At 41.7% G+C, this 24,974-nt stretch overlaps 1 protein-coding gene across 2 annotated transcripts in view; it reads right to left on the reverse strand.

Annotated features, from left to right (window-relative positions):
* ATP10B (ATPase phospholipid transporting 10B (putative)) overlaps nucleotides 1-24,974 on the reverse strand; it is a 295,336-nt gene that overhangs the window by 27,344 nt on the left and 243,018 nt on the right. For both annotated transcript variants that reach the window (XM_064376502.1, XM_064376503.1), the window contains 6 exons: nucleotides 23,132-23,258; nucleotides 19,665-19,849; nucleotides 8,389-8,710; nucleotides 5,523-5,599; nucleotides 4,064-4,189; nucleotides 295-495 (listed from right to left, as the gene is read on the reverse strand). In XM_064376502.1, the coding sequence (XP_064232572.1) occupies nucleotides 295-495; nucleotides 4,064-4,189; nucleotides 5,523-5,599; nucleotides 8,389-8,710; nucleotides 19,665-19,849; nucleotides 23,132-23,258 (1,038 nt within the window). The remainder of the gene's footprint in view (nucleotides 1-294; nucleotides 496-4,063; nucleotides 4,190-5,522; nucleotides 5,600-8,388; nucleotides 8,711-19,664; nucleotides 19,850-23,131; nucleotides 23,259-24,974) is intronic.

Consider the following 24,974-nt stretch of genomic DNA (forward strand, 5'->3'; position numbering starts at 1 on the left):
AGGGATAGATCTTTCTGCATGCCTCTTCCCCTTCCACTAGGGCAGTCCCATATTAATGTGTGATTTAATTAAGAAATAATTAATTAAAAATACCCGCTAGTCTGGTCCAACACCTTCAATAGCAAATGGGAAATAGGTCAGAAACGGAGAGAGGAGTTACTCAAAGTGACGGAACAGTGGTCAGAATGCAGGTTTCTGACCCTACCATACAGCTCTTTCTCTGATGCCTCCATGGGGGAGGAAGAAGTCGGTAAGAACCTGAAGTCACCACCCTTGGTGGAGGGGTCCCCTTACCTCAGAGTTCTGGCCACTCTTGTATAGCTCAGGTAATGCCAGGAGTGTTTCTGCGGAGATGTCTTTGTCCAGGACTCCAAAGACGAGAGGAGGCAAGGAGGTAAAGAAGAGATTGAAGAATATCATCTGCCAGTAATCGATCATGGTGGAGCCGGAGAAACCACAGAAGAACTGATACCAGAAGAGCAGGTTGACATAGCACTGCAGGCAAAGAGCATGGCCTTACGAGTCAGACCCCGTGTGCAGCCGGTCACCAGCTGCTGCCTGGGAGCTCTGGGAGCTACTGGAGTGGCAGTTTCCTCATTCCTCACACAGGTTGTGTAAGGATTAGAGATAATTCTAATCCTTAGAGCGGAAGCTGCTGCTGTTACTACTATCACTGCTAACATTCTTCAGGACCTGAAGGAAACTCCACCAACTTAAGGTGAGTGAACAGTAAGTCTTCACTTAACATTGCCAATAAGTTCTTAGAAACTACAACTTCAAGCAAAATAATGTAGGGAAAGTTCTGGAATAACATTGTTTCATTCAACATCACAGTTTCTAAGAACCTACTGATGACACTAAGTGAGGACTTACTGTACTATGGTGGTTAAAAGCACAGATTTTGGAGGCAGAGAGGCCTCGTTTTGAATCCCCAGTCTGTCACTTACTAGCTGTGTGACCTTAGACAAACTGCTTAACCTTTCTAAACATTTTATCATCTGTCAGCTGGGAATAGTAGTACTTAGACCATGGCATGTGGAATATGAATGGTGGTAGAGTGGTAACAGAAAGGGATGCCACTGACGAAGGGGTAATAGAAAGATTAAACCATGAGCAGGACACCTGGTAGGAGGATGACCTCGTGAGAAGGTTGACTTTGCTATACTTTCCTAATGGTCATGCAGCTCAGAAGGGTGAATGAGAAAATCTGCCAAAACCTTGTTCATTTTTTTCTAAAGCTTTTTCCCACTCAAGATCTCCTCTCTTGTGGATGGGCTGGGTCACTGTTATTGTCTACCATTTTGAGATATGGTTTGGTGATTTGACCAAGGTCGTACAGATAAGCAGCTGATCCAGCAGTTAGGACTAGGACTTCTCAATTAGGTGGGGCAGAGGCACAGAGATGTGAAGGGTCTTGCAAGGAATCACCAGCAGTTTTGTGTTCAAGCTGGAACTCCTATTTCTAAACTGCTGGGCCAATGTTATTTTGGAGGGGCGAGTAGTAGTAGTAACATCGGTTATAAAAATTTGACCTTCTATATGTGCCAGGAGTGAGATAAACATCAGTATATTAGCATCTAGTATATCATTGTTTGTGCAATACACATGAAAGTTTGTTCTAACAACCTTGCAAGATTAATATTGCTGAACTGATAGTAATAGTATTATATATTGTACTAATATATCACATATTGATATTAACAATAATATTAACGTTATTAGGCCCATTTTACAGATGAATAATCCAAGACTCTGAGATACCGTTGTCCCTTGCCCAAATTCAGAGCTAGAGAGTGGTACAATCAGCATCTGAAATTTCAAAGTTCTTTAACCACCTCTAAACTTTCTCAGTCCTGTCTTTGACTTACACAATTAGACTCTTCTAGACATGTACAGCCTGCAAAGCTGAAAGTATTTATTGTCTATCTCTTCGAAGAAAAAGCTTCCTGAGCCCAGATGTAGACAGGAAGCCTCACGCGGGCCATGATTGGCTTGATTCCTGCTCTATGTCCATGGCTCAGCCCTGTTCCTGACACACAGCAGACATTAAATTGTTTCAATTGATGTAGTTAATCTTAGCTCTATTCTAACACTCATCCTGGAGTTTTAACATTACAGAGTGCTTCTTTCCTCCTGAGGCCCTGGTAAGATCTTGCTTGTTTTTCACTTCTGCTTAACTGGAATCTTTGTACCTTGCAGGGAGTGCATCGAACCCTGTGGCAGCATCACTGAGATTGGACGCCTGCTCTATCAAGAAGCTACAGTGCAGTAATTAATTCATTGTTCAAATTTCAGAGCAGGCCAGGTTTTAATCCCCTCTGAAATTGGTTTCGGATGTGGAAGTCATAGTTCTCCACCTTCTAATTACAACAGGGAGATAATGTGGCATCAGTATCGCAATTTTGAGCATGGCATTGGGCTGGAAATAAATATCATTTAAGCTTTGAAAGCGTGGCTGGTTGGAAACATTTTCTTTTCTATTTCACAAATTTAATGCAGAGAAGAGGCTGTGCTTATTATTCCTTGAGCTGCCAAAAAAATTAAATGGGGGCATTTTGAATTCTAAGTAAACAGTCTTTCACTCTCAAAGTGAGTTTCAAGTCAGATGGAGTGACTTGTTTGCGTAGACTTGCTGAGATAATATTGCCATCGAGTTGATTGAATTTACATTACTTTTGTCATGCTGTTTATTTACATATACATTGAACTTTGCACAGAAAGTCACTTCTGAGCAAGGGTGACTGTGTCAGAGTCTGAAAGAAAGACTGGAGCAAGAGAAAAATGCAATTTTGTAGCTGCTACCTGGCTAATGTTTCTCTTCCATCACCCGGGTCTTAATACTCTCCTTTTACTTATTCAAGTGGGAGTCAAATTCTGTTTGTTTGAAGGATCTTGGGGTTTATTTGAAGCCTTTGAACTAGATAATGAAAAACTCAGTCTTTTGTTCCCTCCCTTAGTATAGCAATGTTCTGACTTCTTCCTATACCCACTGTTAATAAAGGACTTTCAAACAAGAACCCTCTGACAGTTTTAATTCTTTAGTTGGTATGTGTTTGCTTTGGGCCCTCATCAACAAGACAGAAACCAACATACTTGTCAGGAGACACGACTTATTGTTTGTATTTGTATAGGGCTATATGCTTTTCAGAGCTCTGACACTAAGGCCTCTTGACACAGAGTCAGTCTCCCCACATTATTGATGAAAAGATCAATTAATCTCTGTATGCCTCAGTTTCTTCAAGGTCATACAGCATGCTGGAGTCAAGTAAGATTGCCTAGACAATATCTGCACCTCAAACATCTTTGCCAAGTAGATATTTTATCTAGTATCCTGCCCTCCAGGAACTCCCTGAAAGAAAGCTCAGGGGCACTGAAGTGATGTGCAGGTCTCCAGTTAGAGCCACAGGCTCCAGCCTTACATTCTGTGAGGTGCTTTTCACCTTCACTCTCCCAAGGCATGGGGTATAGCTCTTGCATTGAGCTGGCTCTATATGGAGAGGAAATCTAAGACACAGGTCAGACTAGCTCTTCAAATCCTTCTTTGTTACAATAAGATACTCTCCTTTATGAGATTTAACTCCAAGAGTAATGACAGCAACAACAATAACCAAAAATGGCTAATTTTATAGATTATGATATTCTGATCACTTTATATACAAGCTCTCATTTAATCCTCATAGCAAATATGAGAAAGGTGCTATCACCACCCCCATTTTACAGATTGTGAAACTGAAATTTAGCGACATTACCATATATGGGAGTCTGGATTTGAACCCAACGTGTCTGACTCCAGAGTCCACATTTGTAGCCATTTGTGCCCTCTCTGTGCCAGGTGCTTTTCATATAGCATTGCCAATTCTCACAATAACTTCACAAAAATAGAAAGTGAAGAGTCTAGCTCAAGGTCACAGAGCTATTAAGGAACAGTTTCAAGATCCAACACCATGCCAGCCTGACTCATTCCCTTATGATGCTGAGGTGCTTTGCCCACTACTAGGGGGAGATCTGGCCCCATGGCAAGGACTGCCAAGGCCTGGGTGGGAGGATGCCATAGGCTACTCACCACGTTCTTGTAGAGGTAGTACACCACCATCCTGGCCAGGCGCGAGTAACACCAGTGGCCGTGCACGAGCAGCAGCTTCTTGAGGTGCTTAAAGCGGGCTATGGCAAAGTCGCTGGACATGACGGCCTGAGAGGGGAGAGCAGACACGTCAGCTTCCGTCCATGGCTGCCGTTGCCCCAGGGGGACTCCCTCAAGGGCGCTGCTTTGGTCTAGGCCTGGGGCCAACAGAGTCCTAAAGACCCCTTGTTGTGGTCACTCTTGGGTAGCTTTTTAGAGTCTGACACCCCACCCTCCCTTCTGGGAAATCCAAATCTCACTAGAATTCAAGGACGGTAGATCAGAAGGGTCTAGGCAGGCTCTTCATCCATTTTTCCAATAAGCATTTACTGTGGCCCAGTATGTGTCAGGCACCATGCTAGGCATGTGATGGTTAGCCAGAGAGTAGGGGCTTCCATTCAAGCAATTTTCAATCCTCTGAACACCCTTCACCCCCACTTGAGGCAGGCCATTGGCTCCATTCACAGATGGAGCTGATAGGTGACAGCTCTTCCTTCACATGGAGCTGAAATATGTCTTCTGCCCCTGGGATTACTCAGAACAAGACACAGTTTATAGTACTCTTTTAAAAATGTGAACACTGAACATGCCTATTTATAAATCCTGGTATAAATTTTGGTTTGGCTAATTCCCCAGGCCTCAGTTTCCCCATCTAAAAATGGAATAGCAATCCCTAACATACAGGGTGTGATGATGATTAAAATTCAATAAGATACCACATGTGAAGTGTCTAACACAAACTTGTCCAACCTGCAGGCCACATGTGGCCCAGATGGCTTTGAATGAGGCCCCAAATTGAGACTTTCTGCAATTTTTTAAAAGCTCATCAGCTATAGTTAGTATTAGTGTGTTTTATGTGTAGCCCAATACGATTCTTCTTCCAATGTGGCTCAGGGAAGCCAAAAGATTGGATAGATCTGGTCTAATAGATTGCTGGCATATAGGAGATACGCAAGGGGTAACATTTCAGAACTATTCTGTGGCTTATGATAGAGTCAATGCTCTCTATCCTCATCAGAAAATTTAGGCAGTGCTGAATGTCTGCACTGGTGGTGGAAATACAATTGTTAATGGCTGAAAACCCACAAAATGTTCTCTGTTTTAATGGGAAAATTTAGTAGTCAAGTTAGTATGCTTCTTCCAAGCTGAATTTTGACTAAATTTTGACACTATGAAAGTATACCAAGCAATTTGCGGGTCAAACTGGCTGTCAGGACAAAAATGTCATTTACAAAATGATTTCAAATGTCCTTCTGTCTGTCATTGCTTAGGGAGGGCATTGCATGGATGTGGGGAGAAGTTCTCAGGGAGAAGTTTCTCCAACATTCTGGAGAATTCCTTATATCTCAACTAAGGACCAAAGAAAGGAAGGAAGAAACAAGAACAATACAGAGAACAATACCTGCATGCCTTCCTGTCCAGATATTCCAATTCCAATATCAGCAGCTTGAATCATGCTTACATCATTTGCTCCATCACCTGAAAGAAGAGAGGTCATGAGGCATCTTTATTTCTGGTCCAACTACTCAGTGACAATGAGGTAGCTCTCAAGTGTCCCCAGTTATGTATAATTGAATCCTTTTTAACATTACTCTGAATAGTTATATAGAAAGTCATTGCTGTAGTACTTAGCTTGAGAGACATCTTTTCTTCTTTAGACAAGAAATCCTACCTTTTTCTTTACCATTCAACAAATATGGACTTACTAAGTGTCTTTTTTCTAGGCACAACGTTAGGTATTGGGGATAGGATGGTAATCAAGAGACTTGGGCATTATGCCCCCAGAAACTGCCCTCATAAATGTTATAATAAACTTTATCGATAACCAAATGGAGAATTTGAGCAACTTAGAGACTTGGCAAGGGTAATCCAGCTAGAGAAAGGACCCAGGAGAAATGGAACTCGATCCTTCAGATTCCAGGGCCAATGCACTTCCCTCAGTCAAACTTGAAATACTGACCATATCAAGACAACTGGACAGTTTGGACAGTGAAATCATCAGATTGTCAGTGGTTTCCAAGGAGAGGGATGACATTGTTTTGTTTCTCAGTGTACAAAAATGAGATTGACTTGTGTTTTTGAAATATAATCACACTGAGTTCCCATTCAACGAACTGAGTTGTTTCATAAAACCGGAGGTAAGGCATAGAAACACACACACCCCCCCCCGCCCACACACACCCACATATACACACACAGTCCTCTTCTATACCAGGACTGTTCAAGATCTTTCTGTGATGAGAGAAATGTTCTATATCTGCACTGTCCAATACAGAAATCAGTAGCCACATGTGACTACAAATTTTGCTGGTGAATTTGATTTAATTAAATTTAAGTAGCCAAAGATAGCTCTATACGTTAAGGCTTTCCCCAGAAGCTGAACTCTCCCCAGTGCTTTATCTTTTAGACGGAAATTCAGCAAACTTTTTCTGTAAAGGGTAAGGTGGTAACTATTTCAGGCTTTGTGAGCCAAGAAGCAAGATTGAACAATTGTTCTTGCTGAAAGGCTATTAGTCTTTTATAAATTTTACACTGAAAAATAAATCATTCTTAGTATCCATACAAAAACATGCCATGGGCTGGATTTAGCCTGCAGGCCATAGTTTGCCAACTCTTGTTGTAGACTATGCTGAACTTGATTCTTTCCCTGGCCCTCCCTGTTTTCTAGTAGTTTCTCAGAATAAGCCACAATTAAATTTATATTATTATGGTATAGAATATGGAATGGGAGGGAGAGAATGATTCTTCTCCTAGTTATCTGATGATACATTTATTGGTCTTAAAAATTTTGCCATAAGTAGCCTATATTCTAAAATAATAATATTTCTTCTTGATTGCATAGCAATGCATAATTTTAACCATCCCCATGGCAGAACAAATCCAAGCTTTAACCTCTTCTGTTAGTGAACCAGGAGAATTAGAGGTGTGAAACCATGCTATTTCTTGCCACACTGGCTTTTTTTCTGTTGCTGTGGGAGTGAAGCCAATGTGTGACCTCAGAGAATCATTCTTGGGCTACTGCCTTATGTGTGTCTGAATTTCTGAAGAGGACGATTCCGGGCATAAAAGTAGGATGTCTTTGCTAAAGGTTTGCCCTCTGCTTTCTTTCTGTCCCACTCTTGTTATTATTCTCTACTGTTCTTACCTGAAGACCAAGAACAAAACCATCACGTTTAATAGGGTTCCTATTTGAACTGTCAGGAAAGAAAATCTTTTCCCATGCCTGTGTAGGAGGAGGAGAGGCTGGCACCATCTGTAAGAATGTCCCTAAGTGGATGCAATATTTACTATGTGCTTGGTATGTGCTGGGCATGGGATCCAACAGTGAATTAGGCTGACATGATTTTTCTACTCAAGGAACTCATGGTCTACTGAGGCCATCACAGAAGGTATGACAGTGAGCTATGAATACTGGGTGCTGTGGGAACCCCCAGAGGAAAGGAAAGTTAGGTGGGATTGGAAGAAGTGTTTTACAGACGAAATAACTTGTGCAAAGTCCCAGAAATGAGAGAGGACAAGGTCCATGGAGAATGGTAAACAGTTTCATTTGTTGGAACGTGGAAAGGCAAATGTTGGAGAGGGAAAGGTGGCCACAACAAGAGATGTGGCTGAAGGTAACAGAGGATCATGAAGATTCCTTTAAACTGGATTTGGTTGTTCCTGAAAAATGTTAAGTAAGTGCAGTTTTAATTTCTCTGTCCTAACATGATTAAAGTTTAGCCCCCTCTGAAAAATTCTTCATCAACCAATGCTAGCATCTTTCGGTGATACGCTTTGTGCTGACCTCATATTTAGGAATAAACACACAAAATTAAACATAAGACAGTACCAGTCTTTAAAATCTCTCCACCAGCCATCAACACTCAGAATAATATCAAATCCTTAAATATGTGATGTTGTGCCATGTATAAAGTATTAAAGGGAAAATGATCTGCATCCCAGAATTAAGATAGTCTGAGTATATATCATTGATGGCAACATTTCTTGAGCTACCTGGATGTACTGAATTCAAGGTCTCTGTTGGTTTTGACCTTCATCTAAGTCCTGATTGTTCTTTAGCTAACTTTCTAGTCCCAAGAACTTGGTTGCACGGTCCCATTTCATCCCCCAGCTGCTGCATCTTGATTGTCATTTTGAACTCTCTCCCTCTAAGACGATGACTCACAGCCTAAGCATCCTGACTTTGAGACCTGACCTCCCACCCCGATCCAGCCTCTCATCAGATCTTCCCTGCCAAGGTGCCACCCGTATCTCAGCATGATGGGTACCTATGGAAAGGGTCATGACGCGCAACTTGTCTCGCACCAGCTTGACTATCATACTCTTCTGGAGTGGTGTGGAGCGGCAGCACAGTACAGACCGACAATACTGGGTCAATTCCAGAAACTTCTTCTCCAGCTTTCCCTGGAAAATGGCATTCAATGTCTTCCCGTCAATGACCAATCCAGCTTCTGGAACCACAGCTTCTGAGGTGATAGATGGTGTCTTGGAAGGTAAGCGGAACCCAAAGAGCTTGCGGTCTGGCTTCTGTAGTTCGTGAAATTGCTTTAGCTCTTCCAGTGCATAATTGAGGATGGATTCACAGGTCTCCTATAAAGAGTAACGATAATACAGTATTTGTAAGCAAACTTGGAAATGCATGTTGACAATTTCACTTTATTCTTTAGTAAGATAGTCATAAAACTCTACTACTATAGAGATTACTTACAGGTTATTCTCCAAGTTTTACATTTCTCTGCAGTATTTGACATAATACCAAAACAATATTAATTTGGAACCAAATTAACAGCCAAAATGGAAGACACTGCTTATGAATGGGAATAAAAATAGCTCAGCAAGATGGAGACAGATAGAAGGATGGCATAATAAATACTACTAATATGATGGTAAATAATGACAATAAGTCATGTTGGTATGGTGCTATTTCTCCATACTTAAACAAAAGGAACTTAAGTTCCTTTTTGTTCCTCAGAACATTCCTGTGTGGTAGACAGGGTGTGTACTAGTGATCATAGTTTAGAGATGAGAAGATTGAAATGAGATCTTTAGTAACTCACCCAAGATCATCCAAACTTAGTAGTGGAGTCAGGATTATTACTACTTAAACTGTGGCTTCCTAATTCTGTCTGGGAATCCATTGTTGTGTTCCATGAAGGGTGCTAAGAACTGTGGCATGAAGCATTGATCATACTGGTTTGAACTATGGTTATGAAAGTCTTATTGATTGAAATAAACATTTTTTTGCTAGTGTTTGCCTTGAAATATAGTGAGAAAATATTTCCTTTTAACAATTTTTTCTTCCATTACTTTTTATTATATCAAAGAAAGTCATATTTTGACTCAAATTTCTTTTTTTTTTTTTTTTAAATTACACTTTAAGTTCTAGGGTACATGTGCAGATGGAGCAGGTTTGTTACATAGGTATACACGTGCCATGGTGGTGGTTTGCTGCCTCCATTGCACCATCATCTACATTAGGTATTTCTCCTAATGCTATCCCTCCCCAATCCCCCCACCCACTGCTGTTCGTCCCCTAACCCCACACCCCCAAGGCCCTGGTGTGTGATGTTCCCCTCCCTGTCTCTGTGTGTTCTTATTGTTCAACACCCACTTATGAGTGAGAATATGTGGTGTTTGCTTTTCTGTTCTTGTGTTAGTTTGCTGAGAATGATGGTTTCCAGATTCATCCATGTTCCTGCAAAGGACATAAACTCATCCTTTTTATGGCTGCATAGTATTCCATGGTGTATATGTGCCACATTTTCTTTATTCCGTCTATCATTGATGGGCATTTTGTGTTGGTTCCAAGTCTTTGCTATTGTAAACAGTGCTGTAATAAACATACGTGTGCATGTGTCTTTACAGTAGAATGATTTATAATCCTTTGGATATATACTCAGTAATGGGATTGCTGAGTCAAATGGTATTTCTGTTTCTAGATCCTTGAGGAATCACCACATTGTCTTCCACAATGGTTGAACTAATTTACACTCTCACCAACAGTGTAAAAGGGTTCCTGTTTCTCCATATCCTCTTCAGCATCTGTTGTCTCCTGATTTTTTAATGATCACCATTCTAATTGGTTTGAGGTGATATCTCAATGTGGTTTTGATTTGCATTTCTCTAATGACCAGTGATGATGAGCTTTTTTTCATATGTTTGTTGGCTGCATAAATGTCTTCTTTTGAAAAGTGTCTGTTGCTATCCTTCACCACTTTTTAATGGGGTTGCTTTTTTCTTGTAAATTTGTTTACGTTCTCTGTAGATTCTGGATAGTAGCTCTTTGTCAGATGGGTAGATTGCAAATTTTTTTCCTATTCTGTTCATTGCATGTTCACTCTATTGATAGTTTCTTTTGCTGTGCAGAAGCTCTGGAGTTTAATTAGGTCCCATTTGTCTATTTTGGCTTTTGTTGCCATTGCTTTTGGTGTTTTAGTCATGAAGTCCTTGCCCATGCGTATGCCCTGAATGGTTTTGCCTAGGTTTTCCTCTAGGGTTTTTCTGGTGTCAGGTCTCATGTTTAAATTTTTAATCCATCTAGAGTTAATTTTTGTATAAGGTGCAAGGAAGAGATCCAGTTTCAGCTTTCTGCATATGGCTAGACAGTTTTCCCAATACCGTTTATTAAACAAAGAATTCTTTCCCCATTGCTTGTTTTTGTCAGGTTTGTCAAAGATCAGATGGTTGTAGTTGTGTGGTGTTCTTTCTGAGGCCTCTGTCTGTTCTGCTGGTCTATATCTCTGTTTTGGTACCAGTACCATGCTGTTTCGATTACTGTAGCCTTGTAATATAGTTTGAAGTCAGGTAGTGTGATGCCTCCAGCTTGGTTTTTTTTTTTTTTTTTTTTTTTTTTTTTTTTTTTTTTTGCTTAGGATTATCTTGGCTATGAGGGCTCTTTTTTGGTTCCATATGAAGTTTAGGGTGTTTTTTTCCAATTTTGTGAAGAAAGTCCTTGGTAGCTTGATGGGGATAGCATTGAATGTACAAATTACTTTGGGGAGCATGGCCATTTTCACGATATTGATTCTTCCTAAACATGATAATGGGATGTTTTTCCATCTGTTTGTGTTCTTATTTCCTTTGCAGCAGTGGTTTGTACTTCTCCTTGAAGCGCTCCTTCACGTCCCTTGTTAATTGTATTCGAAGGTATTTTATTCTCTTTGTAGCAATTGTGACTAGGAGTTCACTCATGATTTGGCTCTTTGTCTATTATTGGTGTATATGAATGCTTGTGATTTTTGCACATTGATTTTATATCCAGAGACTTTGCTGAAGTTGTTTATCAGCTTAAGGAGATTTTGGGCTGAGACAATGGGATTTTCTAAATATACAATAATGTCATCTGCAAACAGGGACAATTTGATGCCCTCTCTTCCTATTCAAATATCTTTTACTTCTTTCTCTTGCCTGATGGCCCTAGCGAGAACTTCCAATTCTATGTTGAATAGGAGTGGTGAGAAAGGGCATTCTTGTCTTGTGCCAGTTTTCAAAGGGAATGATTCCAGTTTTTGCATATTCAGTATGATATTGGCTGTGGGTTTGTCACAAATAGCTCTTATTATTTTGAGATATGATCCATCGATGCCTAGTTTATTGAGAGTTTTTAGCATAAAGGGCTGTTGAATTTTGTCGAAGGCCCTCTCTGCATCTATTGAGATAATTGTGTAGTTTTTATCTTTGGTTCTGTTTATGTGATGGATTACGTTTATAGATTTGTGGATGTTAAACCAGCCTTGCATCCCTGAGATGAACCTGACCTGATCGTGATGGATAAGCTTTTTGATGTGCTGTTGGATGTGGTTTGACAGTATTTTATTGAATATTTTTGCATCAATATTGATCATGGATATTGGCCTGAAATTTTCTTTTTTAGTTGCATCTCTGCCAGGTTTTGGTATCAGGATGATGTTGGTCTCATAAAATGAGTTAGGGAGGATTCCCTCTTTTGGTATTGTTTGGAATAGTTTCAGAAGGAATGGTATCAGTTCCTTTTGTACCTCTGGTAGAATTCAGCTGTGAACCCATCTGGTCCTGGACTTTTATTGGTTGGTAGGCTATTAATTGCTGCCTTAACTTCAGACCTTGTTATTGGTCTATTCAGGGTTTCAACTTCTTCCTGGTTTAGTCTTGGGACGGTGTACGTGTCCAGGAATTTATCCATTTCTTCTAGATTTACTTGTTTATCTGCATGGGGTGTTTGTAGTAATCTCTGATGGTAGTTTGTATTTCTGTGGGATAGGTGGTGATACTCCCTTTATCATTTTTTATTGAGTATATTTGAATCTTCTCTCTTTTCTTTTTAATTAGTCTGGCTAGTAGCCTATCTATTTTGCCGATCTTTTCAAAAACCCAACTCCTGGATCTATTGATTTTTTGAAGGGTTTTTAGTGTCTCTATCTACTTTAGTTCTGCTCTGATCTTAGTTATTTCTTGTTTTCTGCTAGCTTTTGAGTTTGTTTGATTTTGCTCCTCTAGTTCTTTTAATTGTGACATTAGGATGTAGACTTTAGATCCTTCCTCACTTCTCATGTGGGCATTTAGTGCTATAAATTTCCCTCTAGACACTGCTTTAAATGTGTTCCAGAGATTCTTGTACATTGTGTCTTTGTTCTTATTGCTTTTGAAGAATATCTTTATTGCTGCCTTCATTTCATGATTTATCCAGTAGTTATTCAGGAGCAGGTTGTTTAGTTTCCACGTAGTTGTGTGGTTTTGAGTGAGTTACTTAATCCTGAGTTCTAATTTGATTGCACTATGGTCTGAGAGACTGTTTAATTTCCATTCTTTTGCTTTAGCTGAGGAGTGTTTTACTTCCAATTATGTGATCAATTTTGAAATAAGTGTGATGAGGAACTGAGAAGAATGTATATTTTGTGGTTTTGGGGTGAAGAATTCCGTAGATGTCTATTAGGTCTGCTTGGTCCAGATCTGAGTTCAAGTCCTGGATATCCTTGTTAATTTGCTGTCTCATTGATCTGTCTAGTATTGACAGTGGGGTGTTAAAGTCTCCCACTATTGTTGTGTGGGAGTCTAAGTCTCTTTGAAGGTCATTAAGAACTTGCTTTATGTATCTGGGTGCTTCTGTATTGGGTGCCTATATATTTAGGATAGTTAGCTCTTCTTGTTGCATTAATCCCTTTACCATTATGTAATGTCTTTCTTTGTCTCTTTTGATCTTTGTTGGTTTAAAGCCTGTTTTATCAGAGACTAGGAATACAACTCCTGCTTTTTTTTGTGCTCTCCATTTACTTGGCAAATCTTCCTCCATCCCTTTATTTTGAGCCTATGTGTGTCTTTGCATGTGAGATGGGTTTCCTGAATACAGCACACTGATGGGTCTTGACTTTTTATCCAATTTAGCAGTCTGTGTCATTTTTGGGGGCATTTAGCTCATTTACATTTAAGGTTAATATTATTATGTATGAATTTGATCCTGCCATTTTGATGCTAGCTGGTTGTTTTGCCCGTTAGTTGATGCAGTTTCCTCATAGTGTCGATGGTCTTTACAGTTTGGTATGTTTTTGCAGTGGTTGGTACTGGTTGTTCCTTTCCATGTTTAGTGCTTCCTTCAGGAGCTCCTGTAGGGCAGGCCTGGTGGTGATGAAATCTCTCAGCAGTTACTTGTCCATAAAGGATTTTATTTCTTCTTCACTTATGAAGCTTAGTTTGCCTGGATATGATATTCTAGGTTGAAAGTTCTTTTCTTTCAGGATGTTGAATATTGGCCCCCACTCTCTTCTGGCTTCCAGGGTTTCTGCTAAGAGATCCACTATGAGTCTGATGGGCTTCCCTTTGTGGTAACCCAAACTTTCTTTCTGGCTGCTCTTAGCATTTTTTCCTTCATTTCAACCTTGGTGAATCTGACAATTATGTGCCTTGGGGTTGCTCTTCTCAAGAAATATCTTTGTGGTGTTCTCTGTATTTCTTGTATTTGAACATTGGCCCACCTTGCTAGTTTGGGAAAGTTCTCCTGGATAATATCCTGAAGAGTGTTTTCCAATTTGGTTTCATTCTTCCCATCACTTTCAGGTACACTGATCAAACGTAGATTTGGTCTTTTCACGTAATCCCATATTTCTTGGAGGCATTGTTAATTTCTTTCCGCTCTTTTTTTCTCTAATCTTTCCTTCCTGCTTTATTTCATTGAGCTGATCTTCAATCTCTGATATCCTTTCTTCCGCTTGATCTATTTGGCTATTGAAACTTCGTGGAGTTCTCGTGCTGTGTTTTTCAGCTTCATCATGTTGTTTATATTCTTTTCCATGCTGGTTATTCTCGTTAGCATTTCATCTAACCTTTTTTCAAGTTTCTTAGTTTCCTTTCATTGGATTAGAACATGCTCCTTTAGCTCAGAGAAGTTTGTTATTACCTACCTTCTGAAGCCTGCTTCTGTCAATTCGTCACACTCATTCTCCATCTCGTTCTCCAAAACTCGTTCTCCGTTTGTTCCCTTGCTGGTGAGGGATTGTGATCCCTTGGAGGAGAAGAAGTGTTCTGACTTTTGGCGATTTCAGCCTATTTGCACTGGTTCCTTCCCATCTTCGTGGGTTTATCTATCTTTGGTTTTTGAAGTTGGTGACTTTTTGATGGGGTTTCTGAGTGGGCGTCCTTTCTGTTGATGTTTAACCTATTTGTTTCTGTTTATTTGTTTTCCTTTTAACAGTCAGGCCCCTCTGCTGCAAGTCTGCTGAAGTTTGCTGGAGGTCCACTCCAGACTGCTTGCCTGGGAATCACCCATGGCGGCTGCAGAACAGCAAAGATTGCTGCCTGTTGCTTCCTCTGGTAGCTTCGTCCCAAAAGGGTACCTGCCAGATGTCAGCCAGAGCTCTCCTGTATGATGTGTCTCCCAGATGGGATACATGTGGGGTCAGGGAGCCACTTCAGGAGGCAGCCTGTCCATTAACGGAGCTCAAGCACTGTTCTGGGGGCTCTGTTTTTCCCTTTAGGACTGTTGGGCAGGGACATTTCTAAGTTTGCTGAAGTGAAACTCACAACTGCCCCTTTTCCCGGGTGCTCTGTCCCAGGAAGGTAGGGGCTTTGTAAGTCCCTGACGGGCTGCTGTCTTTTTTTTTCTGAGATGCCCTGCACAGTGAGAAGGGAATCTACTTGACAGTCTGCTGCAGAGGCCTTGCTGAGTTGCAGTGCTGGGCTCTGCCCAGCTGTTGTGTAAGCTTCCCAGAGGTAGTGGCTTTGTTTACACAGGCAATGTTGAAGCGGGCACCCCTTCCCCCACCAAGCTCAAACATCCCAGGTCGAGCTCAGACTGCTGTGCTGGCTGTGAGAATTTCAAGCCAGTGCAGTTTAACTTGCCTATCTTTGGTGGTGGGGGGTGTGCGAGTAGGACCCACTGAGCCAGCTTGCTTGGTTCCCTGTCTTCAGCCATCTTTTTCAGGGGAACAGGCAGTTCTGTCTTGCTGGCATTTCAGGTGCCACTTGCCTAAAATGGGCACCCAGTTTTGTGCTGGAAACCCCGGGCGCTGGCATTGTAGGTGCCAAAGGGAATCTCCTGGTCCGTGGGTTGTGTAGACCATGGGAAAAGTGCAGTATCTGAGCTGGAGTGTTGGAGTGTCAGGAAAAGTCCCTAATGGCTTCCCATGGCTGGGAGCAAGAGTCTCTGGCCCCTTGTGCCTCCCAGGTATGGCAGTGCCCCAGCCTGCTTTGGGCTGCCCTCCTTGGGCTGTTCCCACTGTTTAATCAGTCCCAATGAGATGAACCTAGTACCTCAGTTGGAAATGCTGAGATCACTTGTCTTCTGGTGTGCTCTTGCTGGGAACTGCAGACCAGAGCTGTTGCTATTTGGCCATCTCGGCAGAAGTTTGCTCAGATTTATTCTTGATATCTGTTCAACTTCTCTGAACATCACTTTTTAATATAGTTGTGGTAGAAAACAGCATTATCAATTTTAATAGCATTGTTTTCTTCACACGGTCTTCGTTTTACAGTGTTCCTTCATCCATGGCAAAAGACAATGATTTTTCATTTATTAACATGCTAAAAGTTTCTTCTAAAAATAATATACAAAGTGAGTCAACTTAAATTATTAAGTAAAAAAAACAGTACAATATACAGATTTTGTCAAAAATTGTGAAAGCAGTTCTGAAGGGACAGGCCTAGGGAACACTGATCTAGAGATTTCTGTCTGGGAAAATGTCTGGCATAAGTTTTTTGTTTTGAGACAGAGTCTCTGTCACCCAGGCTGAAGTGCAGTGGTGCAATCTCAGCTCACTGCAACCTCTGCCTCCTGGGTTCAAGTGATTGTTGTGCCTCAGCCTCCCAAGTAACTGGGATTACAGGCATGCACCACCACACCTGGCTAATTTATATATTTTTAGCAGAGACAGGGTTTCACTATGTTGGCCAGGCTGGTCTTGAACTCCTGACCTCAAGTGATCCACCTGCCTCAGCTTCCAAAGTGCTGGGATTACAGGTGTGAGTCACAGCACCCTGCCCTGGCATAATTTATCTTGAAAAGAACAGAGATATAGTTTATTATTTCTGATCCTACCTTTAAGATGCTAAATTGTGTGTTGCAGGCCATAGAATATGCATAGAGCCCAGAGGGGCCACAGGAAGCAGTTCTCAAAGCGTGTGCTTATACCAGAGGCACTTATTTGGAAAGGGATCAAAGTGGTCCTTTGGAAGCTAGGCCTGGTACCAGTTATATAAATTCCTCCAATGTATGACTAAAGCTAGTTATTGGAGACATAAGCTTTGAAATTAAATCTCTGAATTTACTTATTTACAGCTTTTAAAGTAATACAATAATTATCATTCACTAAACATTTAGTATACCTCCTATACTGTGGTAGGAAGCCTCTAAGATAGTTCCTAGTGATTTCCACTTCCTTATATTCATACCCTTGTGTAACCTCCTTTCATTGAATGTGGGCTAGATCTACAGACTTCATTTTAATGAAGGAAAAAGTGATGGGATGTTAATTCCCATATTAGGTTATAAAAAGACAGTAACTTTCAATTTGGTGCTCTTTCCTACTTTCCCTTGTATGGTTAGCCCTGGGGAAAACCAGCTGCTATGTTGTGTAGCAGTCCTGTGGAGAGGACCACAGAGTGAGAAACTGACACCTGCTAACAGTCACATGGGTGAACTTGGAAGCAGAACTCCTTCCCATGCCCAAACCACCCACACTGTTGAGCCTTCAGATGAGCCCACAGCCCTGACCAACAGCTTGTGTGCAACCTCAAGAGAGACCTTGAACTAGGGGTGCCCGGCTAAGATGCTCCTGAACTCCTAATTCACAGAAACCACAAGATAATAAAGGTCTGTTGTTTTAGCTCCTAAGGTTTGGGGTAATTTTTTATGTAGCAATAGATAATTAGCATAGGTACTATACTAAGTAGTTTTCTTCTATGATCTTATTTAATCCTACTAATAATCTGTGAAATTAACATTTTTAATCTGTTTTACAGATGAGGAGAATAGAAGTTCAAGTAGTATGGTGTTTGAACCATATTAAAACTTCAATATATGTTGTTAATTATTATTAACAATGTGTTGCAATAGCAGTAATAGTGGTTGCTAGTATTAGTTCCTGTCTAATATGTTAGTTTCTTTTAAAATTCCTTGACTGATGAACACTTCCAGTGATTAGTTAGTAATTCTCTCATCTTTGGGAAGGGAATTCTGAGGTCTAAGTAGGTCCCATAACTTGCTTAGTGCTTCAACATACCTAGCAAAGAGACAGTAATCCTAAATTGGTTCATAGTGAATTAGGCAAATTAAAAATCTTGGAGGAAATATTTACTGAATATGTAACTACATTAAACTCAGGTTTAAATAAATCTAAGATTTAGAATGTATTTCTCCAGTTTCTGGCTTAACATATTTTTTTTTTCATCCCAGGTAAAGGGATAAAAAGACTAATCTTACAGGTTTAGTGAACTGAAGCGTGTAGGCATGGCTGAGGATTCAGGCACTATCCTGGAGGATACTGGACAGAAGGAATTGTCATGGATGGGATTAAAGGTGGAGTATGGCTGACTGTTCTTTGGCTATTTAACCAAGGAGCACATCTTCAGCTTCCTAGAGAAATGCATGGCATTTAGCAGAACACATGGCAGTCCACTCAATCTCCCTCTGGCTGACTGCCTCATTGGTTTGCAGATGTTCTCCTTCTAGCATTACCTGGAGTGAAAGAATCATTGCAAACTGAATTTCCATTACAAGCAGGACAGGCAGGCACGGGGATCAAGCACTCAAGCAAGCTGAAAATTACTTTTCTTCCTAAGCATAATATTAAAGCCAAGTTTTCCCTGAGCTTATTTTCATTTTGAAAATTCATTAAGGTTTAATCTAATAATCTGTGCACCTGACAGGAAAGTAAATGATTTTTCCAATTCATTTAAAGGTCCTCTGGTAGTTTTCACAATCTATACTGGTTTTTTTTTATTTTATTTTTTTAAAGAGGTGTATATTGTTGTTTCATGGAATAAAAATGAAATATAAACCTCCCCAACATTCTACTGTGGGTCTACATCAGCCTCAGGCAAAACTTAAAGAGCTCAGTGTCCTCTCTCTCTCCTTTCCTTTTTCTGTCTTCTTCCTTTTTCTCCATTCTTTTCTCCATGGTATCCTAGGTGTAGGTGCCCTAGGGCCTATGCCCACACCTCTGCAGTACAGTGCTCTTCTGGTTAATATCCACCATGGAATCTAATCCCTGCTTCCTTCTGATAGGAGCACACATCTCCATGCCCGCTTCCCACCTTCATCAGCCAAGAAGATGTGATGGAACTTTGCCTTCTGCAATTTGCATTGTGAAAACAGATAACTTCCCCCTAAAATCAAAATTGTGTTATAGCTTTGAATATGCCTTTTTAGCTTTCCCATTCTTATCTCCAAACCTCACTCCCTGCCACCCATATAATCTATTCTGGTTGAAACGTGCAATTTTTAGAACTTTGCTTCATTCTTTCTTTTTCTTATGCCATAAAAACATACTGGCTTCATGCATTATTCCTTTCAGGTTTTTACTCTGTGGCAGACTAGCTTGACATATAAATTGATGCTGAAATTTTAAGCTCAGAATAATTTCAATTTAATTGGGACTTTTTCAGTGGGTAAGTTAGTCTTAAACAGAAAGAAACTGACAGATGAGGTTCCATAAGCAAACAGTGTGGCAGAATGTATATCACACTAGCTTAGCAGGAGAACAGAGTTCTAGACTTAGTTCTACTTATGAGAAACAAGCAGGGTAAACCTGAGCAAGTGACTCAGTCCCAGTCATCTTCAGTTTCCTTATCTGTGGGGGAATGGGGAGACCGGACCATAGTGGAATCTGGGAGAGGTTAAACGCTCTAATAATCAGTGCCAGAAGTAATGTAAAAGAGACCGGCCAGCCATGTGTGGGGATAAAATAAAGGATATTGAGCTGGATGACTTCCAGGGTCCTCCAGACTCCAAGATTCAGTGATCTGTTGGGGGTTGGGTGCTTCCCAGGTGTACCCAAATCCCACCTACAAACCTGTGTCCTCTTGGCTGAGGGCTGCTTTGCACTTTAATATCTGCAGATACAGAGAATTGCCTTACCTGATTCTCTGTATTGATGGAGTACACAGTGTCGGTCTGATCTAACAGTCTGCAGGAATGGGCAATGTTGACTGCTGTCTCCTGCTTATCTCCAGTCAAGACCCAGAGCTGGATCCCAGCCTCCCGCAGAGCGGCAATTGTATCTGGAACTCCTTCCTGCAGCCGGTCTTCGATCCCAGTGGCTCCTGGAGTGAACAAAGACAACAGAGTTCACATTTATGGTAAAAGAGTAGTTGCTTAATTTCCCCAAAGCCCTGTGAAGCCAGGCAATGCTTATTAGATAGCATCACTGTGCTAGGCTGTGCATCCAGGACATAACAGTGAACTAGATAGAGCTGGTCTCTTCCTCTGAGTTCAAAGGTCATTGAATAAGAATTTATAACTGAGCTATAAAATGAGAGAAAGTCAGGGTACCCTGTGAATATATACCAGGAGATCTGAACTTCACCTGGCAAATCAGGGTGGGCTTTGCTGAGGAAGTGCTACTTAAACTCAGACCTGGGAGATAATACAAAGAGGTGACAGAGGAGGAAAATTCCAGGTAGAAGGATCAGCATGTGTGAAGTCTCAGAGGTTAGAGTTGAGGAAGATACAGAAATGGAGGCAGAGCAAGGTGAGAGATGAGGACAGAGAAGGAGCTCAGGGGTGCTGGATTGTGCAGATCCTTGTCAGGGCCTTAAGGGATTTGTAATTTATTTGGTAGCAAAGAAAGCTATTCAAGGGTGTGATGCTGGGGAGTGACATAATCAGTTTTGACTTTTAAGAATATCATTCCAGAGAACAGGTTAGAGATTGGAAAAGCAGGGTGAGATTCAGCGCTGACAGCTACTTAGGAGGCTAGGCAGGAGTGCAGAGGAGAGGTAACAGTGGCCTGGACTGGCCTAGCAGCAATAGGAATAGTAATGGAAAGACTGAAATCTTTGCCCTGCAACTGATCAATGCAGAATTAATAGGGACTGGCATTTTTGATAATATTCTTGGAGGGAATTAAACAGGCGGATTCCATAATTTTTGAAGGCTCTCAAGCTTTGCACCAGCCCTGATGAATATATACCCAAATATTGAATAGTTGCTAAGTGATTAAGCAAAAATAAATCTGCTTTTCAATTGAGATTCATTTCAGATCACAGACTAATGGCTACCCATTTCACTCTGGGCAGGAGCACGGCATTTTGTTTCTTTTAATAATCCAGAGTGACAATAGGTTGGCAAAGCGGTTACATTGGATGCATATTGAAAAGATCATTTCATATTTTGAGACTGTGTGAAGGCATTACAGCTTTTTAGTGGTGTGCCAGTTTCTTGGTGGAAAGCTGAATTCTCTTCTCAGCTCAGTCCTCTCCTTTCCAAGCCATCTTGAGGGGAGATAAAGAACCCCACTTTCTGGAAATGTGCCTGTTTTGTACCCGAGGTCCACATGCACAGGTAAACAACCCCATAAAAAATGATAGCTCAAGGCTCATCTTCCCCTTCAAGCATTAGTCTGGAAGGTGAGAGGAAGCTGATTTATATTACAGTGAGGTGGAGTGAAGGAGAGAGGAGGAAAAACACATTTATTTGTGTGAAATAGAAAATGAAACAGGAAGGTTGTGAAAACCTTTCCCAGCTAGGGGAAGCTAGCAGGTTCTGACAAGTATGCTCTCTTCACACAGAAGAACCGGAGGCACATCTCTCACAGACTGAGCCTAGAGTGCTGTCCTGAAACAAAAGAAACCTTGGGGAGGGTAGAAGGGGATCAGGTGCCTGAATGGGATGACTTTCTGGTGGCATCTTGTATTAGATACAGTTGTCTGGCCCAGCCATCCTTTGGTTCTTGTTCAAGTGAGTTCTTGGGTTTAGCTTTAAAGGGGACCTTCTGAGGCAGCAAGCAGGGGCCTCTGCAGCTGACACAGGAAACCAAAGGCTGAAGGATGTGGGGAGCTAATGTGTACCCTAATCCTGTTCCCCCTCCTCAGCTTGTCAGCCATCCTACTTGCTAGCATCACCACTTTACAGTGACCCTGGATCTTTCCCCTTGAACTCCTGTCTGGCTGGGCAGCTGGAGGCATGTGACTCATCCAGAGGAGAAGACAAGTCTCAGAGGAGTGTGTCTCTGGGCACACAGCAAGGTCATGACAGGTCTAGAACTTGGTCCTCATCCCTAGGTTAGCATTGTCCACCAAGAAAAAAGAAGGCTTTTTGCCATGTGGCCAGTGCACGCTGTTTGGGCATTGCTTACCAAGATTTTGCTCCCGAGGTGTAAAGACCTTAATCCTGATCAATAAAGCTCCCCATTGCTTCTTGGCAATGCTTTTCCTCCAAGAGAAGCATAGCCTGTCTCTTTTTTTTTTGAGACGGAGTTTCACTCTTGTTACCCAGGCTGGAATGCAATGGCGCGATCTCGGCTCGCCGCAATCTCCGCCTCCTGGGTTCAGGCAATTCTCCTGCCTCAGTCTCCTGAGTAGCTGGGATTACAGGCACGCGCCACCATGCCCACCTAATTTTTTGTATTTTTAGTAGAGACAGGGTTTCAACATGTTGACCAGGATGGTCTCGATCTCTTGACCTCGTGATCCACCCGCCTCGGCCTCCCAAAGTGCTGGGATTACAGGCGTGAGCCACCGCTCCCGGCCACAGCCTGTCTCTTAACCAGTCTCTGTGCTTCTCATCTCTCCCTCAGTGCAGCAATCTAACTTTCATGCTGCAGCAATCAAGGCAGTTTTTGTAAAGCACAGATCTGTCCCTGCTTTCACCCTCTGCCTTCTCCAAACATTTAGCAGGTGATTGACATGGCCCTTCATAATCTGGGTCCTGCTGATCTTTCCTCTCTTCCATCATTTTCCCCCAGCACTCTCTTTCCCACTAGTCCCGGACCTCCAGGCTTTCATTTGGGTCCTCCCACACTGCCTGACCAGCTTCTTTTCTTTCTTTCAGTTCATTACCTTCCTCGACACTCCCTCACCTCTGGGCTAGGCTGGCATCTCCTACTTTGTGCTTCCATCCCACCTGGCCCATCTGCTAGCCTAGCTCTCATCACAGTTTGTTGAAATTGCTTGCTCAATCATCCAATATCCTCACTAGACTCCAACCTCTGGGAGAGCAGAGTTTTTGGCTCCTGTTGCAGCCCCAAAGCCTAGCATATCACTTGGTACACAGTAGGTGGTTAGCAAACATTTGAATGAAGGGAAGAGAGTAGGTGCTTAGCAAACATTTGAATGAAGGGAAGAGTGTGCTGTTGGAGAAGCAGCCAAACTCAGAGGCTTCTTTTAGCAGGGAGTGCAGGAATGCTCCCAGGGCATCCTCAGGAAGCTGTGCATGGCATCTGGGTTGGGTATTGGCATGGCCCATTTATGCCAAATACCTGGAAGGGAACCTCAAGGAAGGTTGCTAATGGAGACATATTAGTAGTGTCAGAATCGGGGCCAAGAGCTCCCTTCTCAACTTGCTGCATTCCTTTTTTCCTATAATGATGATTTATTTTTAGCTACCAAGTAAGGTGAGTTGATTCTCCAGATGCTGTGCCGTCTCCATGAGAAGCTCATCTCGGTTGTCAAGGGATGCCTCAGCCTCACGCCGGAAACTGGCCCATCTCCGGAAGTCTTCTTCGCTTACAACCTATGGGACGAGAAAAGGCTTCTTAACAACCTTGCGTGGATCAACAAGATAATTTCCTCTCTTCCCATCTGCTGGGCCTCCTACTGGTCTGTTTGAACTTCTCTACATAATTAGATGGGGCTTTATTCTCAATGATTTTTTAAAATATGTAAATCAATGAATAGTTATCCTTGTGTTTCATTACCACCAAAAATCTGTTGAGCCCCTACTGTGCTCAGATCACTGGAGATGATCTGGACAGACTAGGTCCCTGTATGCCTGAGCTTATATGCTGGTGGAGGGTGAGAGGTATTATCCAAGTAAATAATTTTAAAAAATAATCACCTTTTTAAAAAAGGGTGATATGAGAAAATGTGATGGGACAGAAGAATAACTGAATAGGGGACTGCCTTCTTTTGGAAGTTCAGGTTTCCTCGACAAAATGACACGCAAACTGAGATCCAGTGACAAAGGGTCAGTCAAGGGCAAGAGCAAGAGTTAAGGCTCTGGAACAGCAATGAACTTGGCCTTCCTTCTGCTCCTTGAATATTTCAGGTGGTGGAAGGATGGAGAGAAAAGTGGAGAAAGTTCAGAAATGAGGCTGGAAAGAAAGCAGCAGCTAGATCTTGCATAGCCTGTAGAGCACTCCACCAGGCATGATGTCATACACATGGAGTGCCCAGAAGCTGGAATAATCCAGCTAGTGGCCACATCTTCCTCCCTCAGAGTTCCATAGCACTTTTAGACCCTTCTGTTGGTATTACATGCATATGGTATCTTAGAGCAATGAAAGATTATTTTGTCCAAGCATCAAACATTCCTTGAGTTTCTCTGCATGGCACAATAGAGAAAACCAAACGGACACAAGTAGGCCTTTTGGTTTTGAGGAAACCTAGTCCATTAGGGGAGGCAAAACATGCACAAATAACGTAAATAGAAAATAGTAGGTGATAAGTGTGTAATTCCGAGTCGAAGTAGTGGGAAGCATTTGTCGCTGTCCCAGGTGCTGCACATGTGGTTACTTTAATCTCCATGACAACTACATGAGGGAGGGCTGATTAGCACCATATCTGTAAAAAAGATAAAGCTCAAAAATGTGAAGAAATTACTCAAGGTCATACATCTAAAAGTAGTGAGATTGGGAATACTACCCAGGTGACTGGCTTTAAAGTGGATACTCGTGATCTCTAATGCTCCCTAAGAACCATAAAAAAGATGAAAAGCCCTTGAGATTTATGCAAGAGAAACCACTTCTAGCCATCTAGAAATGTATGCCCATAATAGGATCCCTATTAGCTTGCCTTTAGGTGCCTCATTCAGCGTCCAATTCACAGCCCTCACTGCCTGCCTTTCTTGCAGAGGCTGCAAAGTCAAGGATCTGCAAAGCGCGAGTTAGGTAATGTACAAAACTATGGCTAGGCTGAGTGCAGTGCAATGGGGGAGTGGTAAGGACTGTGATCAACCACAGAACACAGCTGAACATATGATTCCTCATAGGATCAACTTCTTCCTGGTTGTAGCTGCTTGCTGCCATTCCAGAATAAAGACAGGGTTGGCCAGATCTTCTAAATTTTTCAAAGAAATCAGAAATCTAGATTTTTATGTGACTATATAAAAGCTCCCCAAATTTAAAGGAAAATAATACAAATCTAAAAAATGTCATTGGAAAGCAAAATTATAACTGAAGAAATTATTTCATGAGTTGTGGGTTACCCATTACACATATAATGAAAAGCG

Source organism: Aotus nancymaae, unplaced genomic scaffold (assembly GCF_030222135.1).
Source record: "Aotus nancymaae isolate 86718 unplaced genomic scaffold, 86718_ANA_hifiasm-v0.15.2.pri h1tg000015l_0, whole genome shotgun sequence".
Classification (NCBI taxonomy): domain Eukaryota; kingdom Metazoa; phylum Chordata; class Mammalia; order Primates; family Aotidae; genus Aotus; species Aotus nancymaae.